This window comes from Tetrao urogallus (assembly GCF_951394365.1).
Source record: "Tetrao urogallus genome assembly, chromosome: 11".
In the NCBI taxonomy this organism is placed as follows: domain Eukaryota; kingdom Metazoa; phylum Chordata; class Aves; order Galliformes; family Phasianidae; genus Tetrao; species Tetrao urogallus.
The window spans coordinates 8747314-8771637 of record NC_136824.1 but is presented as its reverse complement, the minus strand read 5'-3'; the positions used below and the strand labels follow the sequence as shown (position 1 = coordinate 8771637).

General features: G+C 36.4%; 1 protein-coding gene across 1 annotated transcript in view; it reads left to right on the top strand.

The window, feature by feature from the left end:
• Positions 1 to 24324, top strand: part of EFL1 (elongation factor like GTPase 1) — a gene marked incomplete at both ends in the record, with an annotated part of 54409 nt that overhangs the window by 1345 nt on the left and 28740 nt on the right. The window contains 10 exons of the mRNA XM_079540984.1: positions 467 to 604; positions 1435 to 1649; positions 3014 to 3137; positions 3821 to 3897; positions 4010 to 4146; positions 5061 to 5183; positions 6533 to 6632; positions 14919 to 15070; positions 15716 to 15894; positions 17621 to 17756. Coding sequence (XP_079397110.1) covers positions 467 to 604; positions 1435 to 1649; positions 3014 to 3137; positions 3821 to 3897; positions 4010 to 4146; positions 5061 to 5183; positions 6533 to 6632; positions 14919 to 15070; positions 15716 to 15894; positions 17621 to 17756 — 1381 coding nt within the window. The remainder of the gene's footprint in view (positions 1 to 466; positions 605 to 1434; positions 1650 to 3013; positions 3138 to 3820; positions 3898 to 4009; positions 4147 to 5060; positions 5184 to 6532; positions 6633 to 14918; positions 15071 to 15715; positions 15895 to 17620; positions 17757 to 24324) is intronic.

The following is a 24324-nucleotide window of genomic DNA, read 5'->3' as shown; positions in this document are numbered from 1 at the left end:
TCTGAATATATTATGTGGAAATAAAAGTTAAGCTGGCGTAAGGAGTTCTGGACACTTGTAATGGATGATCAAGTACTCAAGGTCTGAAAGAGGGCAATTTTATTTTTTGATTTTGCTGAAAAATTGAGTAAAGCTGTTAAGTGGGTGTAGTGGTGTAGGGTTGAAAAACTGTGCGTAATATTTCTGGTAATAGAATATTTGTGTAGAGAAAAAGTCAGTGTCTGAAGCAAATTATTTAATATGGTTGTGTTCTTTTAGAGTATTGAAAATGGAAGAATTATGCAAAATAATGATATATTTTTTAAAATGATTTTTATAGGAATGTGGGTTAGTTTGGTGGGCTTTTTAGCTGTAAAAATTTTTTCTGTAGAATTCTGTATTAACTATCCCTATGGAACATTCTATCTCTTGTGGTATCAAGCTTTCTGTAATGGGCTTTCTTTTAAACTGTTTTCTTTCTTAATAGACTCAAGCAGTTCTACGGCAGGCATGGCTAGAAAATATTCGTCCGGTATTGGTGATAAATAAAATTGATCGCTTGATTGTGGAGCTGAAGTTAACCCCTCAGGAGGCATACATGCACCTTAAGAATATTTTAGAACAGGTATTCTTGTTTTAGTGTCATGTTCACACAGCAGACTTGGTTGTGAGTTCCCCCCCCCGGCTTGTCTCCATTCTTGTATTGAGAGAGATTGTGGTTTTCAGTGGCTTATAACTGCAACAAAACCAATTTTCCTTACATTGTGGAACAGAGCGCTGGGACTTCTTGTCTCATTTAACCAACTGAAAAGAAAATGAATCAATGATATAAGGCTCATTCTGAGTGTCTTTGATGGAGAAAAGACACTGAAATGTCACTGGACAAGGCATCGTGGAAATCTCTTTGCTTTTAGAAATAACATGCTGTGTGTCTTACCCTGATAAATTGCCTGAGCTCCTTTGAGGCCAGACAAATATCTTTAGACTGTTATTGATAATGATTTATGCCAGAGTGAAGTTAACTCTTCTCAGTTGTAAGGTAAACTGCCTTCAGACTATTTTCGGAGCTCCTTCAACAGTTACCTGCATTGTTTCCCTTTGCCCTCTGTTGTTGTTTGTTGGCATTTATGTGTTTATATTTCATCATTCCTTCTTCTGAGAAACACTGGGTGATATTCTATAGCTGATTTAATCCTGACATGACTGAGTGAATCAGAAAACCTACTGTAAGCTGAAATGTTAGTCTGTCAAACTCCCACTGTCTTCAGATTGACAGGGTTAGATACACGAGGTCTGTGTTTTAGATTGCAGAATGAATCATAAGTGCACAAAGTTCTTAAAAAAGAAAAAACCAAAACCCTATGTATTTTGGAGGGTGGGGGGAATTGTGTTTTAATTACAAGTGCTGTGAAGGAGTGTACAGATCTTTGGGTATTTTTGCCTGCCCTTTCATAGATAAATGCAGTCACTGGATCACTCTTTACCTCAAAAGTCTTAGAAGAAAGAGCTGAAAAAGAAGCTGAAAGTGAAAGTAGTTCTGACACAGCAGCTGGAGATCAAATTTATGACTGGAGTGCTGGATTGGAAGATACTGATGATTCCCACCTCTATTTTTCTCCAGACCATGGAAATGTCGTATTTGCCAGTGCAATTGATGGCTGGGGTTTTGGGTAGGTATGAAGTTTAATTTTGTTGCCTTTTTTTTTAATATGTGTTTGCTGCAGGTAACCTCAGATTTGAAGTATTTTGGGTTCATTCCTACTTGTGATTTTTCTTTCCCTTTGTGATATGCAACATCATATACACATATATATTGTTAATATATGTAGGTTAATATATATTAACACTACACAGTTGGAAACACTATGACTGAAGTAAAACTAAATGTGAAGATAGAACAATTTCACAGGATTAGCAGGGTGACTGACCTGAGCGTGTGCTAAGTTCTGTTTTTGCAGTCCTGTTCTCAGCAACCAGTTTTGGAGGGCAGCATGCTATGGTTAGGATGACGCGCTCTGTTCTGGCTGGCCACAAGGTGGAGTCCTCAGCTTTAGCACGAGTCTGTAATTAAAGAGATTCACCTGGTAATCCAATACATTTCTTAGCTGTTGTAAAATCTTAAACTCTGGCATTCGTAAGCCAAGCTCAGGCTTTAATTTGGATTTCATTATTTGGTACGGTTTTAGTCTTAACTTGAGCTCTTATCACTGCAGTGAAGGAAACTGAAAAAAACTCTTCAAACTTTTGCATCTTGGTGTATTGTTGTCTGACAACATACCTAGAATGGTAATATTAAACCCAGGTCACCTTTCAACTTCTGAGAACCACAGTGCTAGTTTTTATTTGCATATATTTCCTTTTGCAGGCTTCCAAAACAAAACGTAAACTGCAAATTACCCAGTACTCTGCATGTAGTTCTAATCCATTTTCACATCTACTAAGGAAAGCGTTCATATTCTGACTTAAGACTTTCATAAGTTTACAGTGCTTGTATCCCCTCCCCTTAAAATTTGTGTTGTTTTGTGGGTTAGACATGTTGTTATTTGGAACACTGCTTTAAGAAGTGCTTAAAATAGAAAATAATTGCCATCATTGGATGGCTAAAGTATGGCTAGAAAAAGTACTTGATTTTTAATTCTAACCATTCTGGTCACAGTTAAATGTATAGCGGTACCTCTTTAGGATAAGTTAGAGGGATGTGACTTTAAATACTGAAAACTTTTGTACTGTATTTGATATTTTTTCTCAAGAGGTTGTACAAGTGTTTGTTTAGTTAAAACAAGTTCAGCCTTCAAACTGACTTAAAATTAAACAAAAACATACAAATACTGCTGGCATCTTTGAGCTGTTGCCATTGAATGTTTTTGTAGGTGTAAATGTGAAAAAACAGGAGCTAACGTGAAGGCGAGGCAGGGGAAAGAAAAAGGGAGCAAAACAAGGTCATGAGATTTGTGTAAGCTGTCGCTTGCTTAGGCTGATAAGCACGCGTAAACAGCATTACACTTTAATCAAGATGCATTTTGTTTGCTTTCAGCATTGAGCATTTTGCAAAGCTGTACAGCCAAAAGATTGGAATCAAGCCTGCAGTGCTGCTGAAGACTTTATGGGGAGATTATTATCTAAATACAAAAGCAAAGAAGATAATGAAAGGTGATCAGGTAGGCAATTGCCAGAACTATTACCTGGGGTTTATTTAGTTGATTTTTTTTGTTTGTTTGTTTTTGTTTTTGTTTCCAGCTTTAGGGATTCAGGATACAGCAAAACACAGAAGAGGAATGCAAGATTGGTAGTGTAGGAACCAGTGTAGTGAATGGGCCTCTGTCATCTGAACTGAAGAGTGCTTCTGCAGCTCCCGATTTAGGATTCCCATGTTTAACTGAGGATTTGGGATTTTAGAGAATTTTTGCCATACTGAGATGTAAATTGTTATTGAAGGCTGTGCTTGAAACACTGGCATGAGAACAGTACTTTTGTGGGCATTGTTTCTACCATTCAGAGGGTAGGAGTTTCCCTATTTTCATCTAATGACTTTTTTTTTCCTCAGTAGGTGAGGATTAAGAGAAGATAACCATGCTTAAGGTGGATGTATTCTATGTTTATCAGGCTCTTTCTCTGAAATTGAAACCCTTATTCTACACTTTAAAATTCCGTTAGTTTAGTGATTTATGCCATTTCTTAGACAAGAGTTGATCTTGTGTAGGAACAGGAGATAGGGGGTTGATTTTGAATAAAGATTTTACATACTACTTAGGAAAATGCTTTTTTAAAGTGGAGCCTTAAGCCTTCTGGAAAAATATGGAAGTGCTGATAATTGGCTGCATGTCTCTTCATGTTCTACCAGTCAAAAGGAAAGAAGCCCTTGTTTGTGCAGTTGGTGTTGGACAACATATGGAGTCTATATGAAGCTGTTATGAAAAGGTGAGAAGAACCTGTAAAGCTTTCACAGAATCCCTTTCCAGTGGTGTTTTGGACTACTCTAGCAAGGAATGCATGTTAGATATTACTGACGTGGCTTGTATTTTCCTTACAGAGATAAAGAAAAAATTGAGAAGATCGTTACCTCGTTGGGCTTAAAAATTGGTCCCCGGGAATCACGGCATGCAGACCCCAAAGTTCATCTTAATGCCATTTGTAGTCAGTGGCTCCCTATATCTGATGCAGTCCTTTGTATCCTTCAGGAAGATGCAGCTTTTTGTTCTGTTGGAGGTTCATGGACTTGAAAGAGTGCATTCTAATTGTGCAGTGACTTGGCTTATTTGATGCTAGCTGTAATGGTACTTTGCCAGTGCTGGGTTTTTTTTATTTATGTATTCTCTGATGCCTCCATTTGAGAAATTCCTTAGGAATATCTGCTTTTACATTTCCCTTCAATGATAGTTTCTGATCTGACATTGTTTTTCAAGATGTTAGGAGTGTTAGAAATAAAGGCCAAAGTAATGATGGCTTGATTTGAAAACAAACTAAAAAAAGTAAGAGACAGTGCAAAGAGGGCAGACAGTTTGTATTGCATACTTTCTCATAATAAGTGAAGGTACTGATGAAGAAGCTGTGAGTAATCATAGGAAGACATTTATATTATTGTGATAGTGGGGAACAAGTGTTCGCTACAACACTTATCTAAGGCAGAGCTCTGTGATTGCCACCAAAAAGGAGGACGTTAATAAATTCATAGCATGATTGAGATTTTTACTTCTTGAACCTTCTTCTGTTAGACAAAAAGTTTTGAATATCTTAATAACTGCATATGCAAACATGTTCATTTACATGCACTTATTGATCAGTAGATATGTGCAAATTAATGCTTTACAAATACTAGCTCTATAAATTATCAGTTGTGCAGTTCCTAGCTTCCCAGTTGCACACAGAGTGGGCCATCCCTACTTAACTCTGTGCTCTGCATGTGGGCAAATGTCAGAAATGGTTGCTGACTCAAGTGTGCTGTGAGAGACAGGGATTGGATCTGTCGTGGATGGCAGTTAGTGCATGATGATGTTGATTCAGAGAAACAGAGATTGAAAGCATTTGTCTTCCAGTAAGGAAATATAAAGAAGGTTCTCTATATCCTTAGCAATATGCTTTAGCTATGGTGTGTAGTAAACTTCCCAGTCCTCTTGACATCACTGCGGAGAGAGTGGAAAAGCTGATGTGTGTTGGAGCTAAAACCTTTGATTCTTTACCACCAGAAACCCAGGAACTGAAAAGCGGTGGGTGCTCAGCCATTGCAGGAGCACAGCTTTGCTTCAATCTTGATTATTTGGTTTGTCTTCGGATTGTAAGATGTGTGGTAACCTCTATTTAGACGTATATAATTATTTCACTTGTAGTTTTGTTGATGTTTATCTGTGATGTGTCATAGTGTTGTCTTATTTTTACACCTGATATTTTTCCTCAATCTCATATATTCATTACTTTTAGACAACTCAAGCTGCAAATGACAAAGTCTAAGACTCAGACTCTGGATTTTGGGAAGTTACAAGGTTAATACTTGTATTTATAGCTAAACAGTGGAACTGAACATGTAGTTCAGTTCAGCTCAGAGCAGAGGAGGCTGAGGGGAGCCCTTATGGCAGCTCACAGCTCCTCACAGGGAGAGGAGGGGCAGTGCTGATCTCTGCTCTCTGGTGACAGCATGGAGCTGGGTCAGGTGGGGCCTAGCACGCTTAAACTAGGAGCAGTTGAAACAATTTCTGAACTCCGGGAGTGTAATAAGAGGTGTTTTACAGAGAGACAGTGTTTTACAGAGAGCTTCATTGAATCCAGAGGGATGAGATATCAAATGTCCACGTGGGAGGAGATGTCAAGTTGAGAGATTGCTAGGAATTGTTTCTTGATGTGAGGAAACTGATGCTTTCTTCCTTCTCTGAAGTACAATGAATGTGTTCTCAGGACAATGTAAAGTATCTTATTAGTGTAAGTCAAGAAAGTTGCCTTTGTAAACTTGGGTCTTTTTGCTGTTGGTTATGAAAATAGGGTACTTCACATTATAGTAAGTTTTTTCTTAATTGTAAAGTGCTTATGACTACAATATTTTCATGTGTAGAAGATAAAAGATAAAGATAAAAGAGCATTAGAATACAATTTATTTCATATGTTGTTAAGTCTTAAAAGTATTGTTTGCTTTGATTGTGATAATGAGCTCCAAATTTGATGGGGAAAAAGGTATTTCCTAAGTATTGAATGTGTTAACACTTGAAGTAGATCCATTCTTGCAGCTGAGTTGTTGGAATTTCATGAAGCCATGAGTGTCTAGGTGCTTGCAGGACTTTTGCCTTGGAGGAATAATACAGTGAGGCGCTGGATTAATAGTGCAGTCTAAATATTAAGCTACTCTCTGTCTCTTCATTTTGATCTTAACCAGTCTATGAAACGCATTTTTAAGTATCATAACAATATGTTTAGCTGGAGTATGTGTACTTTGTGCTTTATTATGAAGGGTCTATTTTTCTACACTTTTAGTCTTTTTATTGTGTACAGTAATTCCTGTAACAGTCATGGAAAGCTACAATACAGTTGGGGGAAAAAAATGTTGCAAATAACCTTTATGTTTGTTCAGCTTTTCTGAAATGCAGTAGTGAAGGAACGGCCCCGGTGATTGTTTTTGTTTCCAAAATGTTTGCTGTTGATGCAAAGGCGTTGCCGCACAATAAACCAAGGTAAGGAGATGGGTCATGTCACTTCTAATCTGCGTTAGTATCTTCAGGGATTAATTATGTTTTTATGATCTCAAAGCTAAAAGTATTGTTACTTACAGCTAAGTAACACAGTATATTAAGCTTTTTACTAGATTGGACTTTTGAATGTGCATAAGATGACACTCTTGCTGTAACAACCCTTGAAGATCTTTCCATTATTTCATTCACTGCCCAGACCGCAATCTGTTTCTGTCTGTCACGGTTATCTAAAATCTTCCACCAAAAATTCTTTCCTGCCTTAAGTTTGACTTCAGGGTAAAAAAAAAAACAAAACCTAACAAGCGCATTACACTTGTGGATTGACAAGACACTAGATGGTGCTGTTTTGCTTTGAGTTCTCTATTGTGATGCTGAGTGTGATCAGGCATCAGTTTTGCGCTGCTATTCCTGCTTTGTCTGCTTTCCTTCATAGGTACTCGATTACAGAAGAGTTATTTTTCATTCCAAATACACTGAGGCTTCCACTTTCTCACTATTCTGCCAATGATAGCTATCCATTCTTTTATTGGTTGAGAGAATCAAGATTGTTTGTCATGATGCAACACAGAGGCAGCAGTAGCTTTTAAATATACCAGACACAGAAAGTATTTGGCACATTTTCAGGATTTTAGTTGCAGCAACAACAATGAAATGAGCTACTACAGGTCCTGTTTTGTGATTTCAAGCAGAAGACCATGTGTGAGAGATTGTGACTTTCCCAGGACTAATGGATAGCACTTAATATTTTCATTCTACATAGTTTGCATACTTCCCCATGACCACTCATGGATAAACTCTGCTTCCCTGTCTCTTCCAATATTCATCTTGCATCTTTCTCGTTTGCCTTTTTTTGAAATTTTCTTTAGTCATACACCCTCAGGAATTCTGACAGTCGTTGATCAGGGTTGGAAAACATCAAATTGTTTACTGAGTTGAGTGGAAGATTACATTTGAGTGATAGTTCTAATGATGCGAAGCTCATCCAAAAATTGTAACAAAATGTAGGTAAATGTGTCTAGACTAAATCACTGAAAAGTGGGTTTTTTTGAGATAATATTGCAGCAGAGTGAGAACTGGCTTGGAGTTGTTTCTGGGGAATTTGTAGGATACCAGCTCTGACTGTAGGCAGTGTCCTTTCCTACCTTTATTTAGGAAATTGAACACTGTGGTGTTTTTCTTATTAGCTTTTCTGAATGGTTTTTCTTGAAGTCTTTAGTTATTCAATTAGTTACTGGTTGTCTGTATTAAAGTGAAATCGCCTGACTTTACTTTCGAAGTAACCAGTCATTATCCTCACCATTTAATTTTGCTGATTAGGTAACAGTGGGGAGTTTGTTTTGAAGTGATAGTTGGATCCCGTTATTTTGAAAACTAGTAATGTAACTGAATGTGTGATTCAATGTTTTAATGGTTAAGGTTCTATAGATAAGCAGTTCTTGAAGAATTCAGAAAATGGGTTTATTTCTAAAAAAGAAGGAAAAACTGAAAAAAATATTGTCAGTGCAACAAAATACCAATGTTTTTAAAATTATACAATTGTGTAATGTGGTCCCTCAATGTGCTTTAAAATAAATTGGCCAATATGTGCTGTTTACAGTGGCGCAGCAAAGACTGTGATGGCTGTGCTGAGATGCAGTGTTGAAACCAGGAGGATCAAATAAGGCTCCCTGAGGATCCTCCTTAAGGATGTGTGAACAGAGGGAGCTACATGCTTAACCTATGTAGGTGAAGAGTGTGTTATAACAGTGGTTTCATATTTGCTAATATCAAAAGATATGTGTATTGTATGTTTCGATTTCATGTTGACTTTCAAGGGCCATTACTGTTCTTGAGTGTTCTGATGCTTAACTGCAGGACCTGTCTGCTAGGTTGTTTGCATCCTCTTGAGGGGGAGTATTTTTAAATGTGCTAAAGCATGTAAAGAAACAGATACTTTTCTGTAGAGTGCATTGTGTTCTTTGTTGGATTTTTCTTTGTTTTGTTTCGGGAGGCTTATGCTGTTGTGCTTCCAGAGGTAACAAGCAGATCCATGCTTTTGCTTTCTTTTCCTTTCCTTTTGCAAGGTGCTACTGTGTAATGTTACCTTTTTGTAGTTTTCTTTGTAGCTGCAAATTGACTTTGTCTTATAGTGTTATTTTTATAGTTTGTCTTATTTCTTCCACCTGCCTGTAATACTTTTTAATCGCGGCCTGGGAAAAGAGAAAGGCTTTTCTATGTCCAGGGCATTCAGTAAATGATAAAGAAGGTTGTTTTAATTAAAAATCCATCTTCCTTTGAGACTGCTGCTGGCAACTAATATCGTCTAGAAGGTGACTTTAAAAATCAATAGTTTCTATACTAAAATTGCTGTTTGTTGTTGTTGTTGTTGTTTTTCTTTTGCTGTTTAAATAACAAGATTTGCCAGAAGTTATAATACTAGAATAAGTAGAAAATGAATTTTTGGAATTTGTGATCAGGTTTCAACTGGCTGGCAGTTTATGTTTATCTCACTTTGGGAAGACTTGGAATTTGACTTCTTGTACCACTGTGACACTGAGTTTTTTGTCAGTGTTCTAAGAAATAAGAATTGTGTAAGCATGCTTTTTCTTCCAGTTTCTTCTGGATGAACTTGTGAAGTTATTTGCTAATTCCAATGAATTGAGACAGAGGTGGAGATCTTGAAGATATTAAGTTCAGTAAACTTGTGAAAATTGCTGGTCCCTCAGTTGGGTGGAGTAGGCAAACAAATTAAGAGACTACTAAAACAGTGCAATATGATCTACTTCACCTTAGATATTAAAAATACCTAAAACCAAAATTAATGGGAAATAGGACCAGATTGGCTTCTCTGGATCTCCTTGCTTTGTATTAAAAGATCACAATTATTTGTGATAGCTGTACTTATTTATTGTTACATATTCAACTTCTAGTTCTAAATGGTAGTAAAGAAAGGCCTGCTGACCTAATAACCTGAGCTGCTAAAATGGTATTTCATAAGTGCAGAAGGAATATAAAACCTATAATATCCTTGGCATTTTCCTGAAGATAGTATTGAAAGATAGTGCATTCTCCACATTCCAGTGCAAACTCTGGAAATCAGAGTTTGTCTTTTTTGTGTCACTTTGAGATTAGTCCTTTCTTATACAACTCTGCATGAAATTATTATAATAGTTTCTTTCCCGTGTTTGCATGTCTTAAACCAGCAGACTGTAGTGTACTTTGTCTCCTTTCTATTGTTTCCTAAATGCTTTATTGCAGAAAACATGCAAATCCAGTGATTTTTGCCTGACTTCAACTGAAAACACTTTACGTTGTCTTGATTATAAGTAGGTAACAGTCATAAAAACTCATGCTCTTTAAGGAATTACTGTTTCCTTTTAGGTAGTTAAAGACAGTATGCTTTTCAGTGACTTCAGTTTGAGCTGAACCCATCATTTTCTGTTTGCATTAAACAGAATTTTGTACTAAATTGCAGCTGGTGCATTAGAAATGAATATGCCCTGAGTCATTCAAACAGCTTGTCGTATTTACAGGTTTACATTTGGAGAGGCACCCAGTTGTGTCATTGACAGAGTCATATATGCTTTTCAAAATGGTGAAATAAATGTCATTGTAACAATGTACATTTAAATCCAGAATGCACTTGAATTTTTGGAACTGATTTAAGAGCTGGTATGTGAAACTCCGGGCATAATTTAGTATTTGTATTTGTGAGCCTGGGAGAGAAAAGCATATAGCATTCTGAAGGAGTTGTGTTTCAAGTTTCTTCTCTCTTTGTCGTGCACTTAATATGCCAGTACATCACAGGTTGGTGTGTCAGTCAGGGCAGTTTTTCAGAATAAGGTATGACAGCTTGATACTGATGTCTTAGTTTTGTTTTGCATCTCTGAGTGAATGATGTTTAGTGTATGATAATGGAAGATGAAAAGTTATCCATTTATTCCTTTTTTTTTCTGGAGTCCTGTAAGACCACTAAGATTTTACGTAAATACTGTTTTGGGTAATTTTTGGTTGTTCATTTTGTGTATAGACATGGATTTCTACCAGAAACTGCATAGGGATTGTGGTGACGTTAAAAAAAAGATGCTTATGTTGGTGTCGTGAAGTGCAATCCAGAAGATTCTCTATAAATTAGAATCAGAGAGTGGCCTGGGTTGAAAAGGACCACAATGCTCATCTAGTTTCAACCCCCTGCTATGTTCAGGGTCACCAGCCATCAGACCAGGCTGCCCAGAGCCACATCCAGCCTGGCCTTGAATGCCTGCAGAGATGGGGCATCCACAACCTCTATGTGCAATTTGTTCCATTACTTAGATTTTAAGATGTTAAGCCTCCTTAGTTTGACAGAATCAAACATGTGCCCATGAGATCATGTAATTTCAAGTTTAGAAACTGTATGGAGAGAAAGTATCCTCATCCTCCAAAGGCGTGGCAGATGCACTGCAGACACTTGTTGCAGGCGGTATCAATCTGTGGAAGTGGTGTTCTGGCTGATGCTTCCTTCTTCAAATGGTCTAAAATTTAGAAAGAAAAGCAAAAACAAAAAACCCTAACCCAGTCGTTTATTTAGAACCCAGAGGCCAATTTGTGTGTGATTTCTGACTATGAATTTTTCAAATGTTTTCCAACAGAATCTGTCTTTCATAACATGGAAGGGCAGAAAAACTATCATTCATAGCATTGATGGAGTGAAGAAGTTTAGTTGTCATTCGGTCTGAAAGGAATGAGCTATCCATGAGGAATGTGGCAGTAAGAAAATAGTTGTCATCAGCTTGTTTATTTTACCTGAAGTCTCTTGCATCAACAGTCTGCTGGGTGATAATATTGTGTATGTTACACTGCTTGCCATGTTATTTCCATAGTTCTTGTTTACCATGTGGTTGAGCTTAATGTGAGTTAGTAATAATGTGGTTGGCCACTGTGCCTGGTTCATGTGTACAGTGTGCGTGTTGTACCATCTCTTGTAGGCAGGGAACCTCTTCCTTTCTGCTCCAAAATTTACTCATTTTCTATGACCATGTGGACTCTCTTCATCGGCTTTTCTTGTGGTCTGTATTTTTTCTTATGGACTAGAGGGAAAAAAAAAAATTAGGGAAGAGGAAGAGAAGAGAATAGCTCTTCTGATTTGGTCACCATTCGCTCAACATTGAATGCACTTTCATTGGTTTTACCAACTGGACAAATAGAATAAATCAGGGTATAATTTAACCTGGGGATTATTGCAGATCTGTGCATTTATCTTGTGCTGTGTTCTGCTTGAGTGTGTTACAATTCTATGTAAGGATTTATTTGGCATCTCATGATCTCAATGATCTCACTTTTCTGATTTCTGATGATACTAGTAGGGGTGACTAATTTTATGAAAATCAATGCTGACACAAACTAGGGTGGAAGTCGGGGTTTTACCTACTAGCTGAAAACCTGCCCACACTCAATCTGCTTCTTATAAAATTGAGAATGTGATTAACAGTGCTTATGTGTGTATTGCAGTTTGTGCATTCAGAATTTTGAGACACCTTTGAGATTTTTGGTAAAGGCTGTCTGACACCTAAATGCAGTGATATTTATAACAGTACCATATAAGGAGGAGATGGGAGGGGAGCATACATTTTACTTGCGCTCTTGGAATTATTTACACAAATGAAAAGCATTTTTGGATAATAAAATGTGTTGGAATGCATACATACATCCTCATGTGCATTCTGTGCCTTCGCATACAGGCTGCATTTATCCCTTGGCTGTCTCCTCACTACTTTTCCTATCACTCTCTTACCCCTGGGAATTTTTCAGGCATTCCAAACCCTTAAATAGCTTTGAACAACTGCCTTCAGGACAGAAGTCTTCATTTTAAAAAGTTTTCTTCTTCACCATCTGCTTTGCGTTTTCTATTGTTCAGCCTCACTCTCTTTTGCAATAAAATAAACAAATTGAACACATTGCGTGAAATTTCAGAGATGCAGATTCTTGATTCTGTCACAATGGCTATATGAGAGGTTATTTAAATCACTAATAATAACATTCTGGGAAGTTTATGGGTGCAGTTTTGTCATGTTTGCCTTTCCCGTGGCATGTAATGTGTCTCTTCCAGGTTCCAAGTTGTGAAACTGTTTCAAATTCTAGCATTCTATTCTTGGTGGATTAGAGAGTGTCTATTAGGTAATTTTTAGAGGTATTTTTAAATTCAGAGGTAAGTTTTGTGGTCTTTTGAGTTTACTATTTGGGTTTGATATAACTGCTCAAAGTGTATTTCTCAAGTTCTAGAAAGTATTTTGGTAAAATGAAGTGTTCTATTAAACTTTTTTTTTTTTTTTTTTTTTTTTTTTTAATAAATAGTTTACTACAGAATGTATGATATACAGAAGACATGCATATCATGATATAAAAGGTGAATTGAGACTGAGTTGGCCTCAGCCACATCATCTACCCATGGCTATCTAATTAATCCAATTAGGGGCAGAGTAAATGTCCAACCAGTGTCCTTGCTGTCTGTACTTTTATACCAAAACTTTGACCCTTTAGTGACGGGTTGTTTCCCTCTTTGTCATTTGGGGTGGTCGATTTGATATGTGGATGTGATTCATTCATTAATTAAAGTTGATATTTATTTGTCATTTGGTGAAGAAACACGGCTCTTTTGCATCCAAGAGGGTTCAACAAATCTTGAACTGTTTTGTTGCAGAGGAGGAGTATAGTTTACACTTCACAATGTGGAAATTAAAGAGACCCAGTGACTTGTCTGCAGCTACTAAACAATATAAAGCTAATAGGGCACTTCTGATTCTCTCTGTTGTTGGTTGGTCTGTGTGCTTCGTACTGAAAGAACCCTAAAACATCTTCATACTTAGAGCTGTTGTCCTTGCTCTCGTCACATTAGCAAATGCAGATGGGGTTTTGTTGTGGGATTATGTTATCCTTCTTGAGAAGAAACAAGCACTTCATGTGTCGTGATTTGCTGGTCTGCTTGTGCTTTACAAGTGCAGGTGGGTGGTAGAGAGAATTCTGTCTCGTCTCAGGTTAGGTTAGAAGTCTTACAAATACTTATATAATGGGAAAAAATACATTGTTGTTATTTTGGAAATAAATTTATTAATGCTGGAAGGCAGTACATATTTCGTTGCTCACAATGGGGAATAATAAATTGAAAACATTCTAATTCCAATGGAAAATAAAAAATCTGCGTAACATTTTTTTTCCCCAATTTTTTAAGCCACAATAATGAAAATGTTTTTGGTGTTGGCACCTGACACCATGTTTCACAAGAAATAGAGGATCTTGAATTTCCTAAACAGAATTTCTTATTTTTAAGAATGTGTGTAGCTCTTTTATGAGGGAAATAGAAGCAGAGAAGGGACAGAAATGACAGATGTCCAGTATCTGAAATGAACTTCCTTGGGCTTTGAAAACCTCATCTCACAGATTCTCACTTAGGGCCAGATTCAAAAATCAAGCACACAACTTCAGGCAGCACTTTCCGATTTAATGGGTGTGTATCTACTTTGCAGCTTAAGTTGCTTGGGAAGGGTTGTATTTAAAAGTACATCTTTTTGTGCTGCCTGTGTTAAGGAAGGGTGAAAATGCCTGTCTTAAATATTGCTATTTTATCTATATGTTTATTTTGTTATTACTTTTTTGTTTTAAATCATATGTTAAAGCCCTTTATTTTGAGATAGGGTTTACCAGTGAGCCGATGGAAATGGCATCAGAATATTTGAATTCATTTCTTTGTTGTTGCTTCAGTCAAGGCTCTTGTCTTTTATGGACAGGTTATTTTATGGGAAGGATATTATAGCAGGCAAAGTCTGTTTCCTGCATTTTAACACCTGCTGTAAAACCAGCCAAGAATAGTTTAATGAAAAAAAAAAAAAAAAAGAAATCACAAGTAATTTAAAATGAGAGCATTTGATTCTTGCAAATTTGGAAGAAAAGTTTTTCTGACCATCTTGGTACAGATAAGTCTAGATTTGCACACTACTTAGTCTTAGCTGTCTTTCTAGCTCAGAATAATACACTGGACGTGATGTAAAGAGCAATTTAAAAAATTGGCTTGAGTCTTTTTCAGAAAAAGTGAGAATTCACACATCACTGGGAGCAACTGCATTTATTTTAATGAAATATATGAAAGCTTAATGTGGTAACCTCTTTCTAAACATGACAGAGGAATAGTTTGTTTATTTTAGCTGGATTAAAATACGTATTATCATGGAGAAATTAATGTTCTAATTGGTGTGATTTAATTTGTTTTAAAGTAAAAGGCATTTCCAAATGCTAATATTTTAAAATACAATTTAGGCCTTTAACCCAAGAAGAAATAGCTCAACGACGTGAACTTGCAAAACAGAGGCATGCAGGAAAAATGGCAGCAAGTCAAGGAAAGGAGGTTTCTGAAAGGCCCCCAAGTGAAAATTCATCTGAAGGGACTGGAAGCACTGGTGATAAGAAAGGTATATAATGATCTGATAGCTGTTTCCTTATAGTATATATAATTGTAGCTTTTGGGTGTTGTCAAGTGGCTGATTATGAACAGTCAAGTCTAAACAGCTCAATAGGTGGGACTAAATGAAGAGTGAGGAGGGAGTTACTGGCAAGCTGATAGTTTATAAATGCTGTAATAGTGTCATGGATACCTGTTTATAAGCCTGCTATTGTGCATAGTCTTGGAGTCACTTGTGGGTAGATGATGCCTTTAGGGGATAATTTGCAGAAAAAATAGTTTTTCACTTTAAGTAGGAATGCAGAATGGTTTATTTCTGCCCATGTGGATAGTGACAGGTTTATTTGGTTTGCTGCTACTAAATTTGCATTACAGACTTGTTGCTAACATACTTTATGCCAATACAACTTTTAATTCCTCAAAGCTTTTATGAGAGTATGTGTTGTATTTTTGAAGAAAATGCTAGGAATAAATTGGTGCAGAAGCAATGATTGATAAATGAGGCTGGACTATGAGGTACAGTGGAGGATTCTTTCTGTCTTTCGGTGTGTCGTCAGATGTAATACCACAGTATGTAACTGACTTTTTGTTTTTCTTCAGCTGATGAAATAGAAGCTGCCTTTATACTTGATATATTTTTTGTAACTTTGATTAGGTGAAGAGCAACAGCTCACTGATCAAATGGATGTCGTGACCTCAAAGGCAGCGAAACAGGAAGCAGACAACAAGGAGTCTTTCATTGCTTTTGCTAGAGTGTTCAGTGGTGTGGTACGAAGAGGGCAAAAGATCTTTGTTTTGGGACCCAAATATGATCCTGCTGAATCTTTGCATAAGGTAAGAGGTGATAGTGAAATGTTACCATAACTTGGCATTCTTTTGAAATATTGGCAACTTTTAATGTATTGCCTACTCCAAAAAAAGGTCAAATCAGAAATTCCAAGAAGAGTCAATGTAACTTAGGGAAGTAGTTTATATAAGTTATTGTTTATTTTATTCTAGTAATAAAGTTGCTGTTGTGAAGAAGGTATAGACTTTCTTTATTATTTTTTGGCTAAAGATCTCAAGCCTATGTATGTTTTCTTTAAGAGGAATAGATAAATAGATAATCCTTAATCTAAGGATTATAGCCTATTCGTGCCTAATAAAAGATATTTTACTTTCTGCTGTCCTATAAAGAGACGTCAGTTAAATGTCTACACGTATAATCTGTTTTTAATTAGATTCAAGATAATTTGATTTAAAACCTTGTGTTGATTTTTTTTTTTCTCCTATGAAACCAAAGACAAAATGTCTGAACACGTTTGTAAGCACAAAGGATGCTTCAAAGCTTATTGTTTGACTTTCAGCTGTATGCTGAACCCAGAGGTTTGCAATGAGAATAATTATATCGTAGTGGCTGCATATCCATGGACAGAGGAGTTGTGTAAAGATTTGAATACAATATAAATAAGGGTGTATTTTAAGACCTGTTAAACTATTGAGAGGCTGGAAGCTGTTAGTCGTTATGTTACGGATATGCAGCATTTTCCATCTTGTTGATTCTTCTGATATTCTTTTTCCTACTTTGCCTGCTTAATCTCCACAGTTAATTATTTGATGTTTAAAAAAACATTCATTTAGCTTAATTCTTTAGGATGATGAAATAGTTTAGTAAATACCAGATGTGCACTTATGATCTTAATTTCATCATAGAATGTGAAGGTAGTGGCTCAAAAATCTGCTTGAAGATTTCACTTGCAATATGTTATTGAAAGTAACTATTTCAAATCCGATGAAGGTGAAACATTTTAGATATGGCTGACTCCAGCTCATGTTGGATTTAATTTTGCTTTGTGTCTTTGAAATGTCTTAGACAATAGAGTAAATCTAAGTACCTCCAAAGCAGAAGCAGTTCTTCAAAAATGGAATTTGCTAGCATTACATCTGGATAAAACTGCCCTTATTTTTCTATTTAATATGAATTTTATGTTGTATGAATAAAATTGGTTTGCAGATTTTAAAGCGAAGCATAAAACTTGTCCAGTCCAGTAAAAGCTTCTTACTGAAGTACATTCTAACCTGCTAGAGGAAGTTTTCTTCTCAGACGAATAACTGCTAATCAATAAAAACTTTTATCTTGTTTGAAAGAAAGTTTGAAGTCTGTTACTATAATGATATATTTTGGTTTTATGTATTCAACTGATTTTGCTGGTATTGAAAAAAGGATATTGAAAAAGTGGTGGTAAATGTATTGATTGCAATCATGAAGCTAATAATTACCTTAAAATAATTACCTTAAAACATTTTTTCTGTTAATGACGATGAACAGTAAGAGACAAGTAGTTTGCACTTAAACAGCAACAAAGCAAGCAGAGTTTCTTATTTTCTGGGTACCATTTGCTTGTTTGCTGTAAAACTGAATTCTCGGAAGGGAAACAACTAAGTATACAAGTCTAACTTATGAAATGAAAATACTTTAGAATGTATTTCTTAGTTTTGGGGCTCAAGGAGGCTTTCAGGAGGAGGTTTGTATCAGAAGTAGGTGATAAATATCCACTACTGGTTGTTTTATTCTGTGTAGCTGTCATCCCAATGTTCTGCTACAGAGGATCTGCCATTAGTACCTCATATGTCTTGCTGTACATTGGAGAATCTATACTTGCTCATGGGAAGAGAACTTGAAGAGCTTGAAGAAGTGCCTGCAGGAAATGTTCTAGGTAAGACTTCAATGCATTTTAATTTCTCAGAGCTTGAATGCTTACATCATCCAAAATGCACTGAGATTTGTTTTGATATGATTAAAGGAAAGAGAACCTAGACGAATTTGAGTGATTTTAATTATGTTGCATGTGCAAAAAATGAAGGCACTCAAATTGTTGTGTTTTCAATGAACTTATAATTATGAGATGGGGAAAAAATGCATGAGTAACGGACAACTAGGGATTGCAGTAGCTTTATTTACTGTTATCTTCAGGTTGAAGTATTGCCAGGTAAGCATCACTGCCAGGAATTGCCAAAGGCTGTAGCAAGGTCTAATAGTTTGTACACTGTGAGGATTATAAATAACTTTTTTTGCAGCAGTGGAAGCTCGATAGTATGACATTTCTACTGATGTGGATAATTGTAGTTCTCTTATTGGACCTGTGGTGCTAAAAATTGTTTCTGGTACGGCTATGGCAGATTTGAATATTTTCCATGCACGTGTTTTTGAATGCTAAGTCATTGCAGTCACTGAGTTATATTTTGAACAGTTTTGCTCGAGAGCATTGTTTACATTCATTGCTGGTTTTGTCCTTCATTTGTCTTTTTTAAATATCAAAAATAGTATTTAGAATTTTTTTCATTTGTGGTTGAATATAGACTACACCAAAATACAAGATTGTTTAATGCATATATTATGGTTTTCAGAATGTTACAGTGAAAACATTGCTGTATTATACAAAAAAATGTTGGAAGAGTAACATATTTAAGCGTTTAATACCAGCTAACACTAATGATGTTGATAGATACATCTGTCTGCTTGTCAAATAGGAAGTACTCCTACAGTTGCATCATGTCAAGAAGAAAATACTCTGAAAATTGTGTGACATCTTTCATCTTGTGTAGGGCCAAATCTCAAGAAATATAAACAAATATAAACCCTACTGTGAGTATTCTCTACTGCTGAAAACTACTTTTCCATGGGATGTGACTTTTCCATAAACAGAAACATAGTAGAGTAATACAGAAGTGTGAAATGTCAGTACAAGGTTTGTTGTCTTTGGAGGAATTCATTAGAAATTCAAGATAGGAATTAACGTTCAGAACTCTTCACCAAAGTTGTTCTGATGTGATGAAAAGGATAGAAAGAACGTAGTGGGTGATCCTCAAAGCGGCAAAGGAATATTAGAAGGCAGTTTGTGAGGAAAACAATAATCTGGGCTCAGAAGTTAAAGCTGAGCAAGCACATGCTCTTCAAATGCACAAAACAGCTTTTTCTTTTTTTTTTTTTATTCCTTTTTGTTGTATATGTTTGGCCTAGTCTTATTTTTTTTTCTTTTTGTTGAAGGTGAAATGATGTTTTCTTTCTGTTCAAAAGAAAAAAAAGAGTGATTCAATACCAAAAGTAGGTGTTGGAGGTGATGCAAAAACATATTTTTATGTAGGCAAAAAGAATTAGTGTTTGTTGTGATGCCATGAGCAGATGAAAGGATGAAAGGTCCACAATTCCTGTGCTGGTTCAAACTTCTGAATAATTTAAGCAAATACTGACGTGAGCAAGGGAACGTGTTTGTGAGAACACTGGTGGCAGTACTTTTAAAGCATGGCTTTATACATGGGGATATATACATATATTCATGCATACATGAATAATTGTTCTGATAGTGTGCACATGGGTTCCAAATAACGTGCATCCAAAAACTTGAGGTGCTGCTCTCTGTTCACAAGTACCACAGCAGTAGTCTTATGTTTGCTAATGTACGGAAATTGGGTTTTTCCTTCAGTGCTCTGCGTGTTTGAATACTGCAGGAAGTTTTCTACTGTCTTCAATAGTGCATTGGTGTAGTGCTCCTCAGAGGTTGGATGACTTCCTTATATTTTGAAATGCAGTTAGCCATGTGAGTCAAGTGTTTGAATTAGGAGTGTTTTTTTTTTTAATAGATCAAATGATGATGTTAAAAGCAGAGATAGAAGTCACTCCTGTTGTCAGCTTGCTATGAACTCATTTCCCATACGAATGACTGTGAGTACCCTCGGGTTTTTTTTTCCATTTCTGAAATGCTTGTTTCCCCATACAATGTTCTTTCAATTTTTAATTATTTATAAAGCAACTGAAGGATTCTTGAAACTTAAGCAGTATAACATGGGAACAAGGTAATTAGGGATTGATACTTCTGGATTTCTAAAGATAGGTGCTCTAGAGATGCAGTCAGTGTGAGGAGCTGCTATGAATTAGTGCAGCTAACCTCATTATGAGGTGTCTAACAAGCATTTTATTCCTTGAGGGCTTCATCGAACGATTTAGGAGCTTTTAATAAGCAGCCTCTGTTAAGAGCAAAAAGCAGCTGCGAGCAGCGGTGCCATTTTAAAGGCCCAGAATGGCTTTCTAGGACTGATGCCAAGTAGCAAGCATTACCACCTTGTGTGAAAGCCCTAGGAACAGTACTGCTGTTGCACCAGCCCATTATTTCTGTGCAAACATTTGGTGGGCTAATTTCGATCTCTGAATCAGTAATGCGATTATTCAGAAAACAAAAAAAACAAAACCACAAAGACCAAACCCAAGTGATCCGAGCTGAATTGGGCGGTCTCAGCATCCATCAGTGAACACAGGAGGGCAGTCTTTCTCAAGAATGTTACTGAAATGAGCAGAAAATAGTGAATGAAACAAAGAAAACTCAACCCTTTGTCTTCGCTTTTGGTATACTTACAGATTGAATTGCTAACTGCCATCTTACAACTTCATTAAAATAAAAATGTGATTTAGCATTAATCGGGAAAAGATATTTAATTGAAAAGATTTTGTTATTGGATGACGTTTTATGTCTGTGAACCATTGTGTTTACCTGGCTTTGTTGTATTTATACTGAATTCCTACCAATGGGTGTTTTTATAAATAGTTAAATAATTGAAAAATTGAGCATATTAAAATTGCTTCTTTGAGATAAGGGTGTAGTAGTTGATCTGTAATTTGGCCTTTTTCTATGCTGGTTACTACAACCATTTTCTTAGCTCTTATCTCTGCTGTAGTGGATTTTGTCCTCCTGCAGTTCCTGCTCTCTGTATGGCGTTGTTTCAGGCAGGCTGAGGAACGTACCTGTACTCACTGGCAGTGTAACATGGCATGGCACACAGCTAGCATCAGGTGACATAGGAAGTGTATTTTGCTGATAAGCTTGCTTTACTGTTATGCTAATCACTTTATTTGTGCTTTCATTTCATGGGATTTGACTTCATAAACTGGATTGCAATAGAAGTGATTAATTATCTTGTTTTTGAACCAATATCAATGCATCACTAGGGCATACGTAGATTAATGGAGAGGAAAAAATAAGACAAGTCTGAGGTCAGAGATGTAACACTGACGTTTGTGTCTTTGATATAGCTGTAGTTTTTTCAGAAGAAATAGTATGTATGGTTAATAGTTTCCTTATAAAGCCTTAAGTTATGGTTGTTTTTCTTTTTTTTAAGTTTCTATTGAAGATTTTCAGTGGCTTTTTCAGTAGCTTCATTTTTTTTCTGTTTTTCTGAGCGTAGCTTCTCAAGACTATAAAAGGAAATCACATGTGTAGTAATTCTTTCTGAAGAAAACCACTTCTAAATTCTGTAGTGCTTCTGGAATGTTCTCTGCTCAAATTTTCAGGGGTTATTATGAGATCTTAAAAATGTGTCTAGTCTCTCCACTGGTATGCACGTTTTTTTTGTCATATTTAAAAATTGAGCTGTATTGGGGTAATTTATCATAAAATCACATGTTCCTCTGGCCAAAAACGCCTTTAAATTTGCTCTTGACCACACTGGATTGCGATGTCAGAATTTTCAAGTAATTAAGTTTTTGAGTGTTATCCGAAATCCCGCATCATGAGGAAAGGAGATAATGTAGTGAAGTATGTTAATCAGTTTTTAAGCAACTCTTAGCTATTATCATCTGCAAAAATGAAAATTAATTTCTAGATAATCTTCCAAATCTGATGTGAGCATTCCTGATTGCTTAAGGTTTGTATGCAGGTGCGTGCTGCTGATGTTTGAGGTTTCCCAAACCAGGAGGAAAAGTGCCCAGACTTGTTGGTGTTTGTTGTTGCTACTTGTGAGCCTGTGGGCAGCAGCAGGACACAGAAGAATCAAGGCAATTTCATTCCATTGCTGCCTGAAGAAGTTCACATGCACATGCTCTGGAGCTGCTGAATGGATAAGATCCAGAAATAGGCTGTGCAGAGGGTTGAGGTGCAGGCAGTCATTTCTGTTTATCACTCCTGTTTGCTCCAGAAAGAAGTGATTTTTTTTTTAATTTTATTTTTATTTGGCCTGGGGCTTCAGATTTATTAGATGCTTATTATTATATCAATATATGTTACTGAATGTAGCCTGGATCAGAATTCAGTAGACAACTTCTTTTTCTTGTGTAAGGGTAGAGAATTGACTTGTGCAGTCATTGCCTCTAGGCAGATGCTACTCAGCCTTTCAATAGCTAGCTGTTTGTGGGTTTAGATCCCAGATACTTGCTGGCTTATCTCCAAAATTTCCAAGTTTTCTATGTGAGTGCTTGGTTGGGTGTGATTTTTCATGTCTCTTTTAATTAATATGCAAGGATGGTGATTTTCCCTAGTGCTTTATACTTTCCTTAGTCAGCATTGATGCATTGTTCTCAGTCTCTCCCTCTATACGTGAACATGTTCTGTTTCATAAAGGGAAACAGTTATTTGGGTAATGTACCTTGTATTTTTTCCAATGCTGTATGAGGAGTGTTGAAGTAGTTACTTCCACCAATGTAAAATGATAATAGGTGAATTTCCGAGGCCATTGCCTGAGCTCACATCCATAATGCTGTATGTAGGAATTTGTCCAACACAGTGAGACCACAGCTGATTTTGGGTAAGTTCCTTAACATTTTGTGTGAAGAGCCTGAAAATATTCTGTTCCTCAGCCTACTTATACAAATTACATGGGTCATGTTTTTGTGCTGTTGGTGTCTTTGTTTGCATGTTTTCTAACTAGTAGCATTTGCTTTCAAAGGAGAGTGAGCATCAGTAGCTTGCTGAGTGACTGTTTGTGATTTAGCTATGTGCTTTCTCCTTTCTTACAAACATGGGTCTAAGAGGATATATCTGACTTTCCTGGTAGAAAATTGTCTAAAGAGATGATGTTTGTATCTGCTAATAAATAAGGATCTGTGATACATGAATCAAAGTAACTTTGGTTTTGCACTCCAAACTGTTGGAGCTCCATATCTAAGACTATCCTGCCTGTGAGTGCTGCTATGACGTGCTGCATATTGAACTGGGAAGCATCAGTTCAGGAATGAATTAGGACAGCAAAGCACCAAAGTAAATGGCCAAGAGATGTGAAGCTGTGCTGTGTGATTTGACTGCCAAAGTATTAACAGTTCTTCTGTCCCAGTGGATGCGTGTGACTCTTGAGTCAGGTTTGAAATTTGTTACTCACATATACAAAAAGAACATTTCAATTGCTGTTGGGGAGCTATTGTCCCTCTAAGTATTTCTGACTGCAAACTTCCACAGAGCACTAATGGGTGGAAAACCAATCCAGAAAAGAAGCATTAACTTCACATATGCTTTGCACAGAAAAATTTTCATCTCTGCCACTGATTTAAGCACGATGATTTTAGCACACTGAGCTCAAAAAATTAACTGTTCTCATTTTAGTGTAAATGTCACCCTGAGGTACGTAGGTAACACACATTGTTGCACCTGAAGAATTTCAGTTTTCTGAGGAAAAACTGTTGTGTATGTGTATACATTTATAAATACACAGCTATTCTGCAGATATCTGCCCTTTTTCCATATTAAAAAAAAATTACATATTTTTTTTTATTTATGTATTAAAAAAAAATTTAGGATTGAGTTGTTGTAGTCAATGCTAATTAATGACACTGAAGTGTTGTTCAGTGATGATAGTAAATCAGTAAATCAGACACTGAACAACACTTCAGTGTGATGATTTAAAAAAAAAAAAGAACTATTTTGTATAACAATATTTGTGTGGTATTGTGACACTGATGTCAGTGGATCTGTGCAAATATGTTTGAAAATACATGTAAATCCATGCATAGCAATTCAAATTTTTAGAAGACACCATACATCAAATCTGTTGAGGGATATCTGTATTTAATAAGCAGAAAAATGTTCTGTTCTTAAACAGGTTTTAGTTCTCCAATGTTATTTGTAGGAAGTACATTTTGTGTGATGGTGTACTTGCATCACATAGTGATGTTTGAAAAACATGTACTTTCAGCTGGCTGTTACTACAGCTCTTCTGGTCAGATGAAGCTTAGGTATTGCCAGATGAGTTGAACTTTTTGGCTTCATAGCAAAAGTAGTTGAAGAACGTAGCAAGTCACAGCATCAAGCATGCTGTCCTTTAGCATATTTTGTAGCAAGTAGCTGAACAGAAATTCAATCGGACTGATGTCTCATAGGTGTCTTTTGGCCCAAGCTTCTATCAGAGTTTGGAATTGGAGGGTGTAAGAATTTACATAAGCCTATGAAGTTACCAGTTTTTAAATCATGGAGTTATTTGAAATGTGTGTGGATGTTGGTTCCTAATGTAGTTTAGCTCTTGCCAGCC